This window comes from Ictalurus punctatus, chromosome 8 (assembly GCF_001660625.3).
Source record: "Ictalurus punctatus breed USDA103 chromosome 8, Coco_2.0, whole genome shotgun sequence".
NCBI classification, from domain to species: Eukaryota; Metazoa; Chordata; class Actinopteri; order Siluriformes; family Ictaluridae; genus Ictalurus; species Ictalurus punctatus.
Window position 1 is genome coordinate 16,693,297 of NC_030423.2, and position 18,244 is coordinate 16,711,540.

The following is an 18,244-nucleotide window of genomic DNA, read 5'->3' on the forward strand; positions in this document are numbered from 1 at the left end:
CTTGTTCATAATAAAGCTCTCCTAAAATATATAATAATATTAACCTATTGTTTATGTTACAGACAGAACTACTGTCTAAGCTTTGCTGTTATGCAAAAATAATTCACACCTTCTGACCAATCAGATTCGAGCATTCGCCCGCGCTGTTGTGTAATTGGAATTTAATGAATATGCAAGTTAGTCTATGACGCCATCTGGCGACGTCTAAGGACTCTTTGTACTTTCTGAGCATGCATTAGCGACTTTCCCCTGAAAAGATTTCGCAACACTGGTAGCACGTTTTGACTCTCGCGGGTTGCCGTAGTGGCGGTTCCAGGCCGATTATGCAGTTTTTCAAATTCTTGTGATATGCCAGTAATTGTTGCTAAAAAGTAAGGATACTAGTATTCAAAGTATTCTCCCATCAAAACTTACCTTGTTGCATGAACTCAGGAGTGGCTTTGTCTGTAAACTTTACGGTAAGTAGCTAGAAGATAAACTTGCGAAATGTCAACAACTGCTTGCTAACATAACCTTGTCGGTGGCTAATTAAGCTACAAACCTAGCTAAACTTGAAAGTTAGCATTGCAGGATAATTCAAAGGTGGTATGTTATAAACATTTAGGTTACAGGATGTATAGTGTTGTATAATATTTTACTTGTTTGCTTGTTCAAAAAGTTAGCTAGATGGCCCAAATGCAAAGCTAGTTTACAAGCATGCTAAGTTTCCTAGCTAGCTGGTTTATATTTACACAAGTTTATTACAGCCAAGATCTTTCACAAAATCCAGTTTGTCCACCTACGTTAAACGTATTTTTTTGTTGTTGTTGTTGCTGTTATGTAATTGCTCGCATAAAAAGTTAGACAGCATGCATAGTACTAACAAAAATAAGTTTATGATCCACAAATGGAAAAGATAGAAAGACAGAAACACATTATGGCTCCATATCATTACTTTCCAATTTTAAAACCAGTGAAATGGGCATTAAATGCATTTGTTCTTGTATTTTTTGTTTGTTTGTTTGTTTACTGTGCCTCGTATTTGTGAATATTTCAGACAGGAAAACAACATTCCTATATTTTCCCCAATCTAACGAGGAGAAATTAGTTACCTACACAGGTTTTAATAATTACCAAACTTATAGTTAAGTCTCAGGTTGTGAATTATTCATTGTACACATAAGGATGCAGTAATTACAAGAAGAGTCAAGTGTCACCAGCCTATCTGACAGCTGTCGTGTATTTTCTGTTTCTTTCCTTACTAAGTGTTGCTATGGAGGAGGTGACCCGGTTGGTGTCATCAGGCGACTGCCTGAAGATCTGGGATTCCACCTCCATGAGTGTGGTGGAGCAGTTCAACCCTCACAGTGCCAGCCATCCTCTAGCACAGGTGTGCTGGAGCAGCAGCAGTATCCTCCATAGCAAGCCAAGTTATTTTTTTCCAGTATGCTGTAGCTTTGTGTCTAGGTTACAGGACCTGTTAAACTTTGAGAGGCCTGTTTTAAATTGATCCATTCATCCATTTTCTATACCGCTTATCTTACACCCTATCTACAGGGTCACAGGAAGCCTATCCCAGGGGACTCGGGGCACAATGCAGGGGACACCCCATCACAGGGCATAATCTCTCACACACCCATTCACACACTACGGACAATATAGAGATGCCAATCAGCCTACAACGCGTGTTTTTGGACAAGGGGAGGAAACCGGAGTACCTGGAGGAAACCCCCACAGCATGGGGAGAACATGTACACATGGTGAAGGCGCCCGTTTTAAAACTAATTGTGGAATCATTTTATTGCGTGGACGGACATTTCCTAAAGAGTGTGTGATTTACACTTTTATTATCTTGAAGTTCATGTGACACAGTTGTGGAAGTTTGAGTCATTGTTAAAGACACTAATGCAAATGTGTTCGAATGGGTTTCTCATACAGAAACCAATATGTTACTGTGAAAGACTGCACATCTTTTCCACTAGATTGTGTGACTCAGCTCTGAAAATTACCCATTATCCTTCACATTGTCCAGTGCCAAGCTAGCTGTGTTGTACTTATTGATGTATGCATGGTACAGTGTGCTGACACCTTTTGAGGCAGCTGATAAATCATTAAATCATTCATCAAAACAAAAATAAGAGGGACACCTAACATCAGCAAACAGAAGGATTATACACTGTATGAACAAAAATATGTGGACACCTGACAGTCACATCCATACATGGGTCTTCTGCAACCTCTTGCCACAAGGTTTTAAGCACAGTCTTTGTATGTGAGAATGTATTTGTCTTTGTATATGAAATTCTTCATTCTTAGCATTAAGAATTTCCCGTCACTGGAACTAAGAAATCCAAACCTGTTCCAGCATGACAGTGCCCCTTTGCACAAGGCAAGATTCCATGAAGACATGGTTTGTTAAGTTTAGACTGTAAGAACTCTAGTGATATGCCCAGAGCCCAGACCTCAACCCCGCTGAACACCTTTGGGATTAACTTGAACACTGACTGCACCCTAGGCCTCCTCATTCTTCATCAGAGGCTGACCTCATTAATGCTCTTATGGCTGAATGAGCAAATCCCCATAGCCATGTGCTGAAATCAAGTGGAAAGCCTTCTCAAGAGAATGGAGGTTATTATAACTGTAAAGGGGGACTAAATCTTCAATGATGTTCAACAAGAACATATGGGTGTAATGGGCCAGATATCTACATACTTTTGGCCATATAGTGTATGTGTAAATTGGAGTGATTCTGAAGCTGAGCTATTGTGTTTTTGTACCAACGACAAAATTGTGCATGGGGTTTTGTGGTTGTTAATGAGTAAATCTCAGTGAATGCTGAGTAAAAAGAGACTCTCTGCAGTCTCTACTTACAGTATTCAGTGAAAAATTAATTGTAGCACATGCGTTGTGTAATGGATCCATTATATGGCATATTTTGTATAATCCTGTGATTATTATAGTAGATTTGAAAGCATGCATCTTGCATCTAGAGTAAGAACACAAGTGAGTATTTTTCATAGACGTCCTCTGTTCAGGAGTGTGTTCCAATTTCATTAACAAAATCTCATCTTAAAAATAGTCCATGATTCCAAAAGGAATTTGTAGAACATGTGCACCACTTTGTATGCCTTGACAACAGTCAGATCAGTACATTGTCAGTGCCAGCAGTATAGGAGACAAGCTGGTAGTGACCAGCCTGAAGTCCTCACCAGTGCCAGTGATGGAGCTTGCAGAAGGGGTCAGTAGACAAACTGCATTTCAGCAAAAAGCACTCACAGTTCCACTTTTATCTCTCGGCATTCTCATCTGTGCTTCATCTGGGGTTTTGTTTTCAGAAAAAACAGACACGAGTCGCACTAAATTCAACATCACAGTTCCTGGTCAGTGGGGGACTGGATAACACGGTCAACATCTGGGACCTGAAGACAAAGAGATTACATCGTAGCCTCAAGGTGTCTCATTGTTTAGTGAAGTATTTAAAGTAGATCTTTTTTTAAATTATCATTTAATCTGTGCATTGTTCTGATTATAATTACTGAACACTGCACAATACATTTTACCACATTAATTCATTCACCAGTAAATGTTTTATCCTGGTCAGGGACACTATGGTTTAAATTGCTAATTTATATTTAGGGAGTTAGAAACAACTAAATTCCTCATGAAATAACATGGTCCGTTAATAACTATGGGAGCAGGTGGGATCGGTCAAATTTTCCACAGGGGCATTCCTATTTGTGTGCACCTCTATCTCATACCTTTTTGTTTTTCATATTTTCTCAATATCATCAGGACCATAAGGAGGAAGTGACATGTGTATCCTTCAATGGTGGCGATAGTTACATAGCATCTGGTTCCACCAGTGGAGACATCATCCTCCACAGCATTACCACCAATCTGTCCAGCAAAGCCTTTGGCCATGGGCCCAATGAGGTGAGTCTGTCCCTTTTCAATAGAGTCTGTCCATATTCCCATGCAGTTTGTCACCTTGTTCTGTTAAATGGTCATAACCTTAATAAGTGTACGGATAAATGGGAAACAAAACAAATAATTGCATTTTAATTGCTACACATTTTTGTTTCCTTAATGACTTTGGTGTAATTGTGATAGTGAGTTTAGCTAAAGTCAACTAATAGACTAATATTAATTCTACTCCAGTGCATATAAATAAACTCCTCATTATTATGATTTAACTCTCCAGGTCAGGGGTGTCAGAGGTGCGGGCCAAACTGGTCCGCTGGGGGGGTTCAATCTGGCCCGCAGAATGAATTTTGAAAGGAAAAATGCATAAAAGACACGAACTAGTAATTTTAAATAAAATGCTATTCCTAAATTATCCGCACTGTTTTAGTCAGAGTAGAAGACGCAGCACAACTCTGGGACTTAGACCGAACAGCAGATGGTAGCAGTGTGCCTTCTGCAGTTTGTTATTACAGTGTAGTCTAACCTATTTTCTACTGGCCCCCACACCGTCATTAGGCAAAATGTCTTTGTTAAAAGGGAGAAAAGTGGATACTCTGTATCCATTTTTCTCCTTTTTTGACAAAGGACCAAAAGATGCCAAGTTTCAGGAGCAAAAACAATGTAGTCTAGATATGACTAACTCCTTTAAAATACTGCTTCAGACACTGATTGCACTTAAAGAATACAGTTCTTTGAAAATGAATCCTTTCTGTAGTAATAGTTAAAAAATTGTCAATTTAATGTTAGTCAACAGCTTTACTACAAAATAGTTTGGTTTGGTGGAATCCTATTGTTCGTGCAATGCCATAAATTTTAAAGTGCAATACTATATTTTTCAGTTTCAAACACTGTGACTTAAACTTTATTGCATTTGTACAAACACCGTGACCAGTTGTAATGCACACATGTAAATGATAATCAGAAGAAAATTGCACATGTTTGTCTTAAGAAATCTGAGGTTGTTCATGATATGTTTTGTAAAAGGATATTTCATTAAATATGAAGATTTTCCTAATGTACTTGTACTTCTTTGCATGAAAACAAAGGGAAAAACATGGACTTATGGTTATTTATAGGTAATTATGCTATGATTTTACTGGCCCGGCCTACTTGACATCTAATTAGGCTGTATGTGGCCCCTGAACTAAAATGAGTTTGACACCCCTGCTCTAGGTGATTTAATAATCTCTATATATGCCCATTCTTATTTATTTGTTTGTTTGTTTATTTATTTATTTATTTATTTAAGGAGTAATCTTAATTTGATTCAAGGATTTATTCTTATGAAAGAATATAGACTTGTACCAGGTGAAAAATTGTTTCATTTTAAAATAATAAAGTGAAGTAAAACTATTCTGATCTGAAATTGGGTACGTACATGTGATGGTCAATACTGAGCAGAAATATTGTGATTAACATGTGTTTTCACTTTGTAGCCTGTCCATGACTTGAAGTACTCGCTGATAAAGCGGTCTCTCTTGGGGAGTGTGTCAGATAGCGGCTCGGTGGTACTGTGGGACACAAACACCCAGAAGGAGCTACACACGTTTGAAGGTGCACACAAAGCTCCTGCCTCAGGCCTGGCCTTTTCTCCAGCCAATGACCTGCTCTTTATTACAGTGGGGTTGGATAAGAAAATCGTCTGCTATGACACTTCCAGCAAAATGTAAGACACATCTGTGTGTAGAGTATGTTTATATAATGACTAGTTTAAAGCAAGATATGGTATGCTTTATATTCTTACTGGTTGAGATCATATTTCATTTGTGTTTGTTTGTGCAGTATTTTCCGTAGTAAGCAGATTGAGTCCCCACTCACAGCTGTAGACTTCACTCCGGATGGAGCAGGGCTTGTAGTGGGCTCCACCCAGGGACGGATCTACATGTATGACCTGCGTAATCTAAGCGCTCCTGTCAAAACCACCACTGCTCACAAGACCTCAGTCACGTGTATCCGCTTCCAGCACTCCACCACCAGGCTAAAGGTATGGTTTGCAGTACTCGGTCTACAAACTGTATGTGTGCATTTACAGTTAATAACCCTCAATATATATTTTTGATCAATGTAAGCCTACAGTCCTAGCTCAAACCTTAAACCCACATATTGTTTTGTACAGTAATTGCATCAGATGCATTATTAATAATGTCACTATAATGTGCTACAAATAAACTGTTTTCCTCAGACTAGTAAAACAGTCTCGGGCAAGACTTCTTCCTCGCAGTCCACCAAGAGAATCTCTGTAAAGATGGGGCAGAATCAGCAGAGCGGTCCTCCTACTCCAACCTCCTCAGTTCCCGCTGTGCCCGAACACCAGCCAGTTAGCCGAGGAGACGTACAGGCTCACAGCCTTGGCGAGTGTTTCCTTTCACATAGAGCTCCCTAAAATTCAGTTCCCCCTCAGTGGAGATATTTCATTACTTGTGTGGCCTGATTTTGAGCTTAGTCAGCGTTTTAATCTGACAATAGCTGAATTTTATTTCCTGCAGATGATGAGACAAAATTCATAATGACTTTTATAATTTATCCATAATGTATATTATATCCATGAATATTAAGATTATCAGTACCTCAAATCTATCTATATTCTCTCTCCCTGTGGCAGCATAATGTTGCAGGCTAATTCATAGTGAATGCATTAAAATGTAAAATTGCACCAGAGTTCTGACAATTCTCTCTTTGCTGCGTACTGTTTAGGGACTGGAGGAGGTTCTGGGGTGCCATCCAGAGAGGCTGAAGGCCAGCCCAGTCTGGATAAGTTTAACAGCGTGGGCCGAAACAGCCTGGACCTAGACATCTTCTCACCTGTAACTGATGGTGTGTGCTTACTTTGTTTCCTATACAGATGTTGCAGTTTGACTTTGCAATATGGAAATTATGTATGTACTAACAGTTATTTTTTTTTTCCATTTAAGTGCTTCATTTGTATTTGTTTGTCAGTGACTAACTGGACTGTTTCTTTTTCCCCCTCCTTTTTTCTTCCCCTGTATTTAATTCCTCTCCATTCAGGGTTTAAAATGCATGGTTTCATTGGTGATGATCCAACTTCAAGAAATGGTGTGTACTTTGTCAATTATCATGTACTCATTGAAATATTAATTTCAATGAATGGATATTGAATGGATATTTTTGTGGGTTTTTTTTTTTTTACCACTAGGAGGCAGTGCAGATGTGTTCTGCCGAGAATCTCAAGGGCAACACAGTTCAGACAAAGTTAGGGTGGGTCGCAACAGCCTGGACATTTTCTCTCCTGTCCGAGATGGTGAGAGAATTTTCCTTCCTCAGTGAATTGCTGGCTCTACTCAACATTCAGAATATATACAAATATTTGTTATTCTATATTTTGCTAGCTTTTTCAAATACAAGTGGATATTTGAGTAACTGAAATTATGTGCTATTTTTTAAGCAGTATTATTATTTATTTTGTTTTTCTCATTAATTCAAGATTACAAAGGTCACAGACTCAGCGACGCCTCAAGTGGAAAGAAAGGTGAGATTTCATTACTTGCATCAGTGATGACATCTGATGACTGAAGTTCATGATAAAATGTCATCATATTTAAATATTTATACTAGCATTTATTCAGGTATTTACTTACTTTTTTTTTTTTTTTTTTTTTTTTTAAAGATTTAGATTTCTTACCTCAGCATGGTTCAGCCCAGCGTAAGAACCCGTTGGGTACACCTGGTGCTCGCTGCTACAGTCCTCTGTCTGCTGTCCAAACACCACCTGCAATCATAGAGGAGGAACCAGTGATCACATCACCTACACATATGGACACGCAGAACAATATGGTCGGTCACTGCTATTTGTTTCTTTATGTATTTAAGAAACATAAGGAACGTCTTATGTAGCTATAATGCACTTCTACTATAATTGTGTAAGTATATAGTATACTTATAATATACTTTTGATATTGACATTTTTGCATGATGGACAGTCGGAGAAGACCAGTTATCTGAGGCAGAATGTTCTGACCACACCCCTTGCTTCTCAGAGTACACACATCCAATCAGTGCCTTCATTCAACACTCCTGAGCCCAGTCAGAGGAGAGAAGTGCCAACCCAGCTCACCTATGACTCCCCAGTGAGTAGCAGTCAACCCATAGCTGAATCGGGTAAGTAAAGAGGACATCGGATACACCTAATGAAATGTATACGTGATCACATGGTGACAAGAAGTTGTGTTTTTAACTTGTGCAGCAGCGGGTGCATCTGGTGCTGTCAGTAGTGGAGCACCACTCACCTCTGTCCAGATGAATTTTGTGCGCAACATGATCCATGAAGCTTTAGAAGATTTCAGGTGCGTTGTTTTGAAATACTTGCACGCATGCACACTTGTATCTACCCGTCATTAATGAAAATGAGTTTACTAGAAGTTAAATTCTTAACTTTACCTACAGTTTAAAAAAAACAAAAAAAAAACATCAGCAGTAAACACAAGTTAATAACAAGTTGTTTTGCATTCTGATCCCACTACTCTTCAGACTTTAAGTTAGTCATCCTTGCATGGCTATATTTCCCAGTTGTGGAATCTTCCTTTTTTGTAATAGTTTAGTATGCCATAGTTAATTAGATAAAGTACTCAGAGTACAGAGGGAAGGGATGAGCTTACAGTTTCAGGAGCATACTGGATGTTTTTTAACTTTAATTTAACGATCTTCAACTTAAAGGTAATATTTACAGATGTTTGCATTTTACCTTAATAACAAAAAGTTAGATCTGCTGTTAGCCCATTTTAGTAGATACATGGGTATTAAAAAACAAGTGGTTACTCAACAGATTATTTGTAATATCTTAAAATGTTTAAGACTACTTTAAACTTTTGAATACATTTTACAGAGGTGGACATGGGAGCTTTTACTTGGCCCGTAGGCTAGCTTATCAATTATAATTATTATTATTATTATTATTATTATTATTATTATTATTATTAGTTACACACCTGCTTTACCTTTCTCAGATTTTGCTTTTGTAATCTCTTTCAGAGACACATGCCATAGAGATATTATCAATCTGCAAGTGGAAATGGTGCGGCAGTTCTACATTCAGCTGGTAGGTATTACCTGCAACCCACGATTGTTGTTTTTTTTGTTTTTGTACTCATCCTTTTCTGCTCTTTTTTTGGCTCATTCTTTTTTTTTGGCAAATGGTCTGTAATTTTGTCAAGCAACCTTGTTAATATGGTGATTCTTGCTCTTTCAGAATGAAATCCATGGGCTCATTGAGAGATATTCTGTGAATGAGAGTCTTGTGGAGGAGATTGAGAAGCTGAAGGAGGAAAACAGAAGACTCAGAGCCAATTACTAAGAAGCATGTGGCTACCTGTTTGACATGTAGAGTGAATTCCTTGTGCTCAGTACAGGTTTAGGCCTAAAGCATGTGTTAGCACTACAGCACTGGCCTACGTGAGGAAGGACATGGAGATTGATCTGCTTTCTCACTGATGTCTGAATTATGCACTCATGCCCTGAAGACCAGCACACACAGCCTGTTTTGTCTTTATCACCAGCATTCATGTTTAAGGTTACACCATGTATGTGCCTTAAAATAAGAGATTGTTATTAAGCTTTTCTCTCTCTCCATTTTGTGCATATTTTACAACATATAATTTGCAATAAAATATTGCCATATAAGAGGGCTTACATGTTTATAGTAGGTAACAAGGTTGTATGATAAGCTTATAGCCAATATTAGTGACTATACTAAATTAGATAGATGGATATTGGGGACATCAGTACTGATACAGTCCTGTAAACACCAAGTGTGCGGTCATTATGGCAGCATGTGGCAAAAAATCTGTTTACTGTGCCTACAATTAACCTTTGTAATAGTCATAAAACCATTTGTATCTTGAATAAATTATTACCGCCACAGGATGTTGATTGGGTACTAATCATAATTAATTGCTGGATTACAAAAATCGCATTGGCAAGTTTATTTATTTTTTTTAAAAAATGTCTGATTTTAACACTCTTAGATTGGTGTAGGACATATAACGCACAAATCATTTGATTTTATTCTAAGCAGGTTCAGGTGAGATGATTTAAGGTTAACTGTCACATTTAGGCTTGTTTTTTGGTAGCCATAAGCTTCAGTGTTTGCCATGTTGGTGTCAGCTCTACATATGGAATGTGCATCAAATGTGTCTTGACTAACCAAATACATGTAAGTAAAAAAAAAAATATTGGATATATTTGAATTTTCCACAAACTATTCCTTAAAATGCATCTGTAGTTTCTTGGCTATCCCAATGGTTCTGTATTTGAAAAAGCAAATGAAAGTAGGACATGCAGGAGCCAGAACAAACCAAGCAGTTGCTAAGGCATACAAGGAACCAGTGCTGGAGGTCTTATAATTAAGAGTGAAGTAAAAATAAACACTACTACCAATGTTGATAAAGACTAAGTAAGGTAAAGAAATGTGCTACCATTAAGTATCAATAAATATGTGGTAATGAACATAATTTAAGCACAATGCTCAAGCCAGTGTGAGGAAAATTTTATTTTATTTTAAAAAATAATATACTCAGTAGTAAAAATTTACCAGTCAACCTGGGTGAACTGAATATATTTCAATCATAGAATTTATGCTGGTCCATACATTAGCCTTTTTTTTCCTTTAGAAAAAGACTTTTCAGAGCCACGTGCAAGTTAAAATCGCATGCATTCAATATAGATTTTGTAGTCTTGTGATGTGAGGTAGAGCAGTCCTGAGATAATGTATGCTACAATGACACATCGGCCCTGCAGATAGGACAGTTGGCGTTCTCCTGAAAATCAAACAAGAAATGCGCACACATTACACAATGGTAATATCTGAGGGAAAAGGTTAGGTTGTGTGAAAAGGGCACAATGACTCACTTTCAACCAGCGGTCAATGCACTTCACATGGTAGTCATGGAAACATGGTAGCATTCGCAGCTTCTCTCCTTTCTTGTAGTCAGAGAAACAGATCTGGCAACTGTACACAGATGAAACATATTACCAACAATAATAGATTACAAGACCTTATTAAAAATAGAAAGTGCTTTGGACACTTACTCTGTCTTGCCTGCACTGTGTGCAGGGTCATAAGCTTTAGCAGGAAGTCTCTCAATCTCCTCTTTACTGAGGGTTTTCTTGGCCATCACAGCTCCCTGGGTTTCCTCAAATGCCAGAAGAGCCTAAAGACAGAATAAAATAGTTAAAAGAAAGGGATAGGTGCTGACAGACATAAGAGCACCACTTAATGCAGTAATAGTGCTTTGCATATTAAACAGCTTGTACCTCATAGTTATTTCCCTGGCTGTCATCAATCAGGTCTAAAGACATGTGCGGACTGTTTCTGCGGCGAGAGCTGCGACCTCCCCGAGTCTGTCTTGTTTGCCTGTCTGATCAATCACAATAACAAAGTTTCAGCAAGGACGCTTCTTACAAAATCTATCAATTAATCTCAGTAGAAATGTTAATATGTTAAACAGTCACTTGACAATCATGGTGAAAAATAAGTGACTCACTGGGCTGCCCCACAGCTATGGCCTGCTGCGGCTCTGAGAATGATGTTGAGTACATCATGGAGGCCCAGGGAGAGATCCAGCTCAAACCTACATAGGAATCCAACTAAAGAAGGTACAAGTAAAACCAAAAAAGTTATTACCTTTAATAATCAAAAAAATTAACTATGCAAGCATCAGTATACAGTATGTATGGAAGAGGGTTTTAATACAACTAACTGGGGGGTTTTGTGGATGTCTGTTGGATGATGTGGTTTGTAATCGACTTTGCTCCTGATGAACCTGTTCCTCTCTATCAAATTGTTCCTAAAAAAAATAAAAATAAAAAACACATCAGTTCATATGATGGTTTACATGTACTAAATAACCATATTACCATATTACCAAATAACCCAGCGGGGTTGTGGGGGGTGGTTCTTGGTCAGATTTTGGCAGTAATTCAAATAATACATTTCCATCACAAAGTTATTTCAGTTCAATCAGTCAGTTGGAAAACTCTGGCTCTACACAGGTTAGTGTATAAAAATGAAGAGAAAAAACAAACAAACAAACAAACAAACAGCCAAACGTGGACAACTGACAATCAAACCCACATGTGCCCATTCCCATTCCGTGTGTGAGATGGTCCTATGCTTCATATACTTTTGGCCATATAGTGTATCTATAAATACATGATGTGAGTTGGATTTTATCCCAACAATGTTTTTAATACGGTACAAGTTAGTGTATGCTGTTTACATGACCACTTGAGTCATTTTACAAGTACTTTATTTGAAATGGTATTACTAATGAATTATTAAACAGTCAAGTCTTCTATTTCCAACACTTGCTATACCCATAACTGTGAACTGTGTATAGTTAATCAAATCAAGTACATTAGAGAGAGGAAAGAGTAAACTAGCCCTTAATTTTTTTTTTTTTTAAAGTCAGGATAACAGCACTCACCTGGAGGCTTCTGGCAAATGCCTCGTCTTCAGCCATTTGAATTGAGCGAACCATAGCCTCAACCACCATATCATCATCCTCATCATCTATAACAATTTCCTCTTGTACACATCCACCTCTTCTTTCTGTGTCTGTGGATGACAGAGCAGAGAAGGAATCAAGCCCTGAATTCATGACCATTACTTTAGAAAAATTCTGTACCCATTTTAAAACAAATCATGAGTCACAGCTGTACCTTGCAAATTTGCTGTTGCTGTACACCTAGAGGACCTTGGACTTATTATAGTTGATGTCTTTTTCGGTCTTCGTTCCTTATAGCATTTATTAAATATTTTTTGCTCAGAGGCATGACCACGAGGAGAAGCCTTTCTTGAGAAAATCGGACCAGCAGTAGCTCCCAGCACAGAGCATTCAGGATCTGCAGCAGAACATGAGATGGTGGAAGTGGAAGAGAAGGAGGTGGTGGACTGCGAGGGGCGTGGAGACTCCAGCCACGTGACTTCAGATAAAAGAGATGAAGCAGGTACAAATCCTGTTCCACTGCTTGCTTGTATATCATTAACATCTCCTGCAGGGTCTTGCATTCTTCTTCGTTTCAGTGTCCTATGAGAGCTTGGGGTTGTGTGGAGGTATCCAGGAATCATGAACCTTCTCTCTGACCTTTTGGCATCTGGACCACAAACAGCAGCCTAGGGATTAAAGCCACCATGAGAAACGTTCCTTACATTTGCTAAAATGTCTTTACAAAAGATAAATGGTTTTAAAATAAAACTGTCTTTACCCCACTGTAATGATCAGTTACTTGGGAATGTAGTTTTCTTCGAAAAGTGAGAGGGCTGCAAAGCAGAAGAAGACAAGAGCCTAGTATCTGTATTTAATAAAGACCGTAATACTCATACACAGACTTAACAGAAAATAATGCTCATAAGAGTAATGACTGATGACCAAACACTGATGCTAATTAAAACGTCCACAAAAAGTGACTATGACCTTATGAAGACCAACCCAAGCTGTATCATAAACCTGACTGGGAACTAGATTCTGCCAGTGATACTGACGACCCATTGACATCCATTTCATGTCTATTGTAAATATGCATTTGACCGTGACGATTCTCATTTCACGCTAAAATAAGCTTGCTTGACAACAGGATACTTTATATCCGCAAAAACAGCCTTAGCGCCTTCATTATGTCTGTTTCATGTTGAATTCAGTTGAACCGTGAAAGGATTCTTAAGTTCTGATGTATTCACAGCATAATAATTTCTCTGTTAATTTTAGTTATCATATTTTGGAATGATAAAATGAGGGAAATTACTCATTTTTACTTTGTAATTGGTTTGTTCTTTTTCTGTTCATCTGAGGATAAAGCCTAAGAAGGCCTTGTCATGTCACTGAGATCTATACAGAATGTTTATCTGCTTACAGAGACACAAACATGTTCTTCTATTCAAGGTTTGTCTGCACATCTTCCAAGACCCTAAAACAAAGCCTGTTTGAACTTCCTCAAACTGCGTCTTATCAGTACACAGAAGCGTCATGCCCTGCTTTTCATATATATAGTAGTGGTTCAGCACAAGCGCTTCAGAGCACTCTCATTATTATATCCTGCTTTATTCTGTAATAAACCTTTTGTACCTTCAGAGGACGAGTCTGTGAGTGTTGTCTAATTTCCACAACACTACCATTCTAAATAGTGCACCACTATATGAAGTAATAAATGAGGAGTTACTATTTAGACGTGTTATTTAATAAGATAGAATGCAATTGGATTAGACAATTCTGTGATAATTGCACTCGACCTAGCAATGATGTGCACAATTTATAGTCCCCCAACCCCCCCCCCCCCCCGGGCATCCTGGCAAGAAGGGTAAATAAATTCAGTACTTAGTTTACTGTAGTTACAGTACAGGTCACTTGGCAATGGGGGGGGGGGGGGGGGGGGGGGGGGACAACAACAATATGGGACCACATACATGTTACCATACCATACAGCACTGCCTGGTGTACATTACAGGAGGTACAATATTATAAACAATCCCTACTGAAAAAAATAAGTAAGTAAAAACCATCACAGAAATTATAAGGGTTGTAAATTCTAATTCTAATTCCATTTGCAATTAATAATAATCTGATTCTGCTTCAGCCTCGATAGTACCTTTCTGGAGTTTCTGGAACGACCACGTTAGAAAAATCATAAGAGGATCCTTCATCATCAAAAGACAGTTCAGTGCCACTCAGTAAACAAGCCTCATTTAAATGTTGATTTGTTTCATCTTCATCCAGGCTGAGGAAAGGGCTGCTCGACCTCGAGTCTTTCAGTGTGTTCTCCATATGATACGTTTTAGTTTATGGCTCCTCGGCTGTAGCGTATGTCTGAGGAAAATAAACCCGTTGATGTTGCAAGACTAAACAAAGCAGTTAACTGATAGCTCGCTAGCTAGGCCAGTAGACGTGATGAATTTTGTCGAGCTAACAAATTAGCCGGTAGCTACTACTGTGAGACTACGTTCACAGCTTTGAAGTTATCACCCCTCTTAATTCTAAAGAAAAATCTGTTCTAGATCCATTAAACATCTAACATAAATCGCACTTACGATGTGTACATCGCATATCCCGACTATAAAACCCACTTGATTATTACAGGAATCAAAAAGGTTCACCGCCATGTAAGAACTTACGTCATTTCCTCTGACGTGTTCTAGCAACATCCCTATAGTGGAATTTCCTAAAACTAAAAAGGGCATGGCTTTTACCTGAAAAATATTGTAGCTCCAATAAGGCGAAGGAAATACATTTCAAAATATTACACAAAATATACCCTGTCAACGCTAATATCTCTAAATACTTGGACATTGACAGTTCATGCTTTTTGTAAACAAGCAGAGATATTTGCACACCTGTATTTTTTATATTGCCCTATATCTAAACAACTCTGATCTGAACTCGGTTTTCATATATTTGACTCTGCCAATTTTACACATTCTTTTAACTTAAAAGACTTTTCTTTAAATTATAGCGACACTAAAAATAAACCTCTGGAATACGTGGTTAAGTTTGTCATTTTATAGGTCAATTTTTCATTCAGAAACAAAAATTTAAGCAAGTCCATGTATTTAGATGCTTTTCCTGTGTTGTAAAATCTGTATGTTAATGTATGTTTACAATTTTAGCTTCTGTGTCCCTGACATGTCAATCTGTTGTAAGATGTGTGTTAATTATGTTCAAGTTACATATTGTTGTTGTTTTTCATGCAGTTGTAAGTAATTTCTTTGCAATGCTTATGTAACTGTTTTTCATCTTCACATATTAATAAAAACAAAACAAAAAAAATAAAACCAAAACCGCTGAACTTGATCATACAGGGATCATACAGTTATCGGGTCGCATAAATATCAATGAAAAAGAATCTCCTATGCAAAACATGCTGAAAAGATTCAGTCAATGTGCATCAATCAAACCTGTATTAATGTCTTTTATTGACATGTTGTGTGGCTCACTATGAAATTGTGTAGCTATTATTGAGCGTTTACACAAATCTATTAATTACACTATTTAAACTATTTCAGTAACCATTTTATTTTGATCAGGGTCACAGCGGATCTGGAACCTGTCCCAGGAATACTGGTCATGAGATAATTGGTCGTATAATTGGTTTGCATTTTCTTCATGTGAGTATAAAAGACTTAGATGGATTTAATTAATAAATATAATGATGGATATTCATATACTGTGCATAACATTTGAATAATTAGCTTATATATTTTTATTAATCTGTTCATTAGGCCTTTTTTATATACTAGGTCACTGACTGCTGTGAGGGAAATTACTCATTTTTACTTTGTAATAATTTTGTTCTTGTTCTGTTTTGTTCTCATGTGAGGATAACACCTAAGAAGGCCTTGTCATGTCACTGAGATCAGTACAGAATGTTTATCTGCTTACAGAGACACAAACATGTTCTGTTCAAGGTTCGTCTAAACATCTTCCAAGATCCTAAAACAAAGCCTGTTTGAACTGCCTCAAACTGCTTCTTATCAGTACACAGAATTGTGTCATGCTCTGCATTTCATATTTATAGTAGTGATTTAGTACAAGGGCTTCAGAGCACTCTCATTATTCTATCCTGCTTTATTCTATCCTGCATCATCCTTCTATAATAAATACTTTTACCTTCAGAGGAAGAGTCTATGAGTGTTGTCTAATTTCCACGACAATTTGGCATCTCCTGGCTGGGCTCCACAAGTCTTTTCAGCTTTTCTGGACAACAAGCAAACCGGGGGACACCCGTGGAAAAGTTTCACCCTGAAATCTGTGCTGACGTGAAGGCGGTTTGCCCTTTATTGTCCAGAGCAAAAGGCCAATGCAGCATTACTGCTGACTAGTAGGAATCATCAAGAATTTAGATTTTGAATTAGAATTTTATGAAGTCATTGTGTATTGCTGTCTCTATGGAAAGGAGTCAATGATATAAGAAATGCGCGGATTACATTGAGAGAAGTATTACATGGAGGCGATTTCTTATATGAAGTTTGGGGAACTTCGCCTCTGCAACGGCAGAGATATTGGTGTTTCTTAGATCATTGCTTCAAAAAGATATATACCGACGGGTACATATAGAGAGAGATAACGGTAAAAATAAACAGAAAGAGTCCATTTCAAGGAATAAATAAGTAGAGTACTTATTAAGAAGCGCAAGAGGTGCAGTATTTTTACGGTGGATTATCATCAAGTGGCATGCCCCATTGCCTCATTCCATCATATCAGCGGTACATGATATATTTGGCAAATTTAACGCACAAGTAAATTCTACTGAGATTTAAAAAAAATAAATATATAATAATAATAATAATAATAATAATAATAATAATAATAATAATAATAAAGAATTTTTTTTTTTTTTAAAAAGGGAAGAGAAAACTGTAAGTTATACCAAATTGCTGTATGTGGACTCGCCCTCAAAGGTAAACTCTTTTACATTCTTAAGGTTTGCTCTATTGAACCTATAGGTTATATGATTAATTGAATGTTTAGAGATTTGGCACACATTTTGAACCTTTTCTGTCTGTGCACGAGAATGCATATTCATTTGATTTTCATAGTACATTAAATTGATTAAAACTTTGAAAGTTATAGAAGCTGTAAAAATAAAAAAATAAAATAAAACATGGGAAAAACATACAGCAAAGCACATCCTGTGACAGGGTGCTCATATGTTGATCCTAATATCATGTTTATGCGTGTGAATTATGGGGAAGGATGTTTGAACCAATATGATGTATGGGTTAAAGAATGTGCTTTTCCTGAAAAAGGTAGTTTTAGTCTCACAGTTAGAACAACTGAAACATAATGTAGAGACAAAGGAGAGAGAGAGACCCCTAAAACAAAGAGCAAAGTGCAGTTTTTAGCAGACTGGAAGGCACTTGCTGAATGGCAGAGCGAGGCACATAAGAGAAAAAATGTCAAGCAGTTCCCTCATCTGTTAAACTGCAGAAAGCCAATCCTGACCTGGACTCTGCCCCACCGCGATGCCCACAGCCAGTAAGGAGGGAGGAACCTGCAGTTTCAGAGGCACCTCCTCACGATGAAGTGGCCCAGCCTACACCACTCCATCCCAACCTGTCAGAACTGAGCCACCAACCCCCACTGAACTATGCTCCAGCCGTCCTATCTTCACCGGTGGTGTTACACACAAGATCCCAAGTGAATGGACCAAGAACATTGCTGCCTGAGGGCTTCAGACCAACAAAATCGGACATAGAAGGGACAGTGCACGCCGTGGTAAATGCCCCAATGCTAGAAGTGGCCAGAGAAGGAGGCCCTATGCTAGTTCACAGACCCTGGACATTGGAAGACATCAGGAG

General features: G+C 37.9%; 2 protein-coding genes across 8 annotated transcripts; one reads left to right on the forward strand and one right to left on the reverse strand.

Moving 5' to 3' along the window:
- Window positions 1-264: 264 nt before the first annotated feature.
- nedd1 (NEDD1 gamma-tubulin ring complex targeting factor) lies at window positions 265-9,819 on the forward strand. Of its 4 annotated transcripts, none has more exons than XM_047157232.2 (17): window positions 265-458; window positions 1,246-1,388; window positions 3,123-3,217; window positions 3,315-3,431; window positions 3,772-3,912; window positions 5,379-5,608; window positions 5,725-5,926; window positions 6,125-6,293; window positions 6,637-6,756; window positions 6,949-6,996; window positions 7,097-7,201; window positions 7,385-7,429; window positions 7,568-7,734; window positions 7,881-8,058; window positions 8,144-8,243; window positions 8,929-8,995; window positions 9,146-9,819. In XM_047157232.2, the coding sequence occupies exons 2-17, from the start codon at window positions 1,253-1,255 to the stop codon at window positions 9,248-9,250; spliced, it is 2,025 nt and encodes a 674-aa protein (XP_047013188.2). In that variant the 5' UTR covers window positions 265-458; window positions 1,246-1,252; the 3' UTR covers window positions 9,251-9,819. The 4 variants fall into 4 exon arrangements, with proteins under 4 accessions (XP_047013188.2, XP_053538147.1, XP_017330280.2 ...); XM_053682172.1 differs by having other exon boundaries at window positions 8,147-8,243; XM_017474791.3 differs by having other exon boundaries at window positions 7,938-8,058.
- A 612-nt stretch (window positions 9,820-10,431) lies between these two features.
- Window positions 10,432-16,747, reverse strand: si:ch211-59o9.10 (uncharacterized protein LOC561841 homolog). 4 transcript variants are annotated; one of them, XM_053682173.1, is made up of 11 exons: window positions 16,554-16,747; window positions 14,539-14,756; window positions 13,162-13,216; window positions 12,616-13,069; window positions 12,381-12,511; window positions 11,655-11,741; window positions 11,439-11,541; window positions 11,209-11,312; window positions 10,984-11,105; window positions 10,804-10,903; window positions 10,432-10,712 (listed from the first exon to the last, which is right to left on the reverse strand). In XM_053682173.1, exons 2-11 carry the CDS (start codon window positions 14,712-14,714, stop codon window positions 10,668-10,670), a joined length of 1,377 nt encoding a protein of 458 aa, XP_053538148.1. In that variant the 5' UTR covers window positions 14,715-14,756; window positions 16,554-16,747; the 3' UTR covers window positions 10,432-10,667. The 4 variants fall into 4 exon arrangements, with proteins under 4 accessions (XP_053538148.1, XP_017330283.2, XP_017330282.2 ...); XM_017474794.3 differs by lacking the exon at window positions 16,554-16,747 and adding an exon at window positions 15,062-15,087; XM_017474793.3 differs by lacking the exon at window positions 16,554-16,747 and adding an exon at window positions 14,978-15,073.
- Between the last annotated feature and the right edge of the window lie 1,497 nt (window positions 16,748-18,244).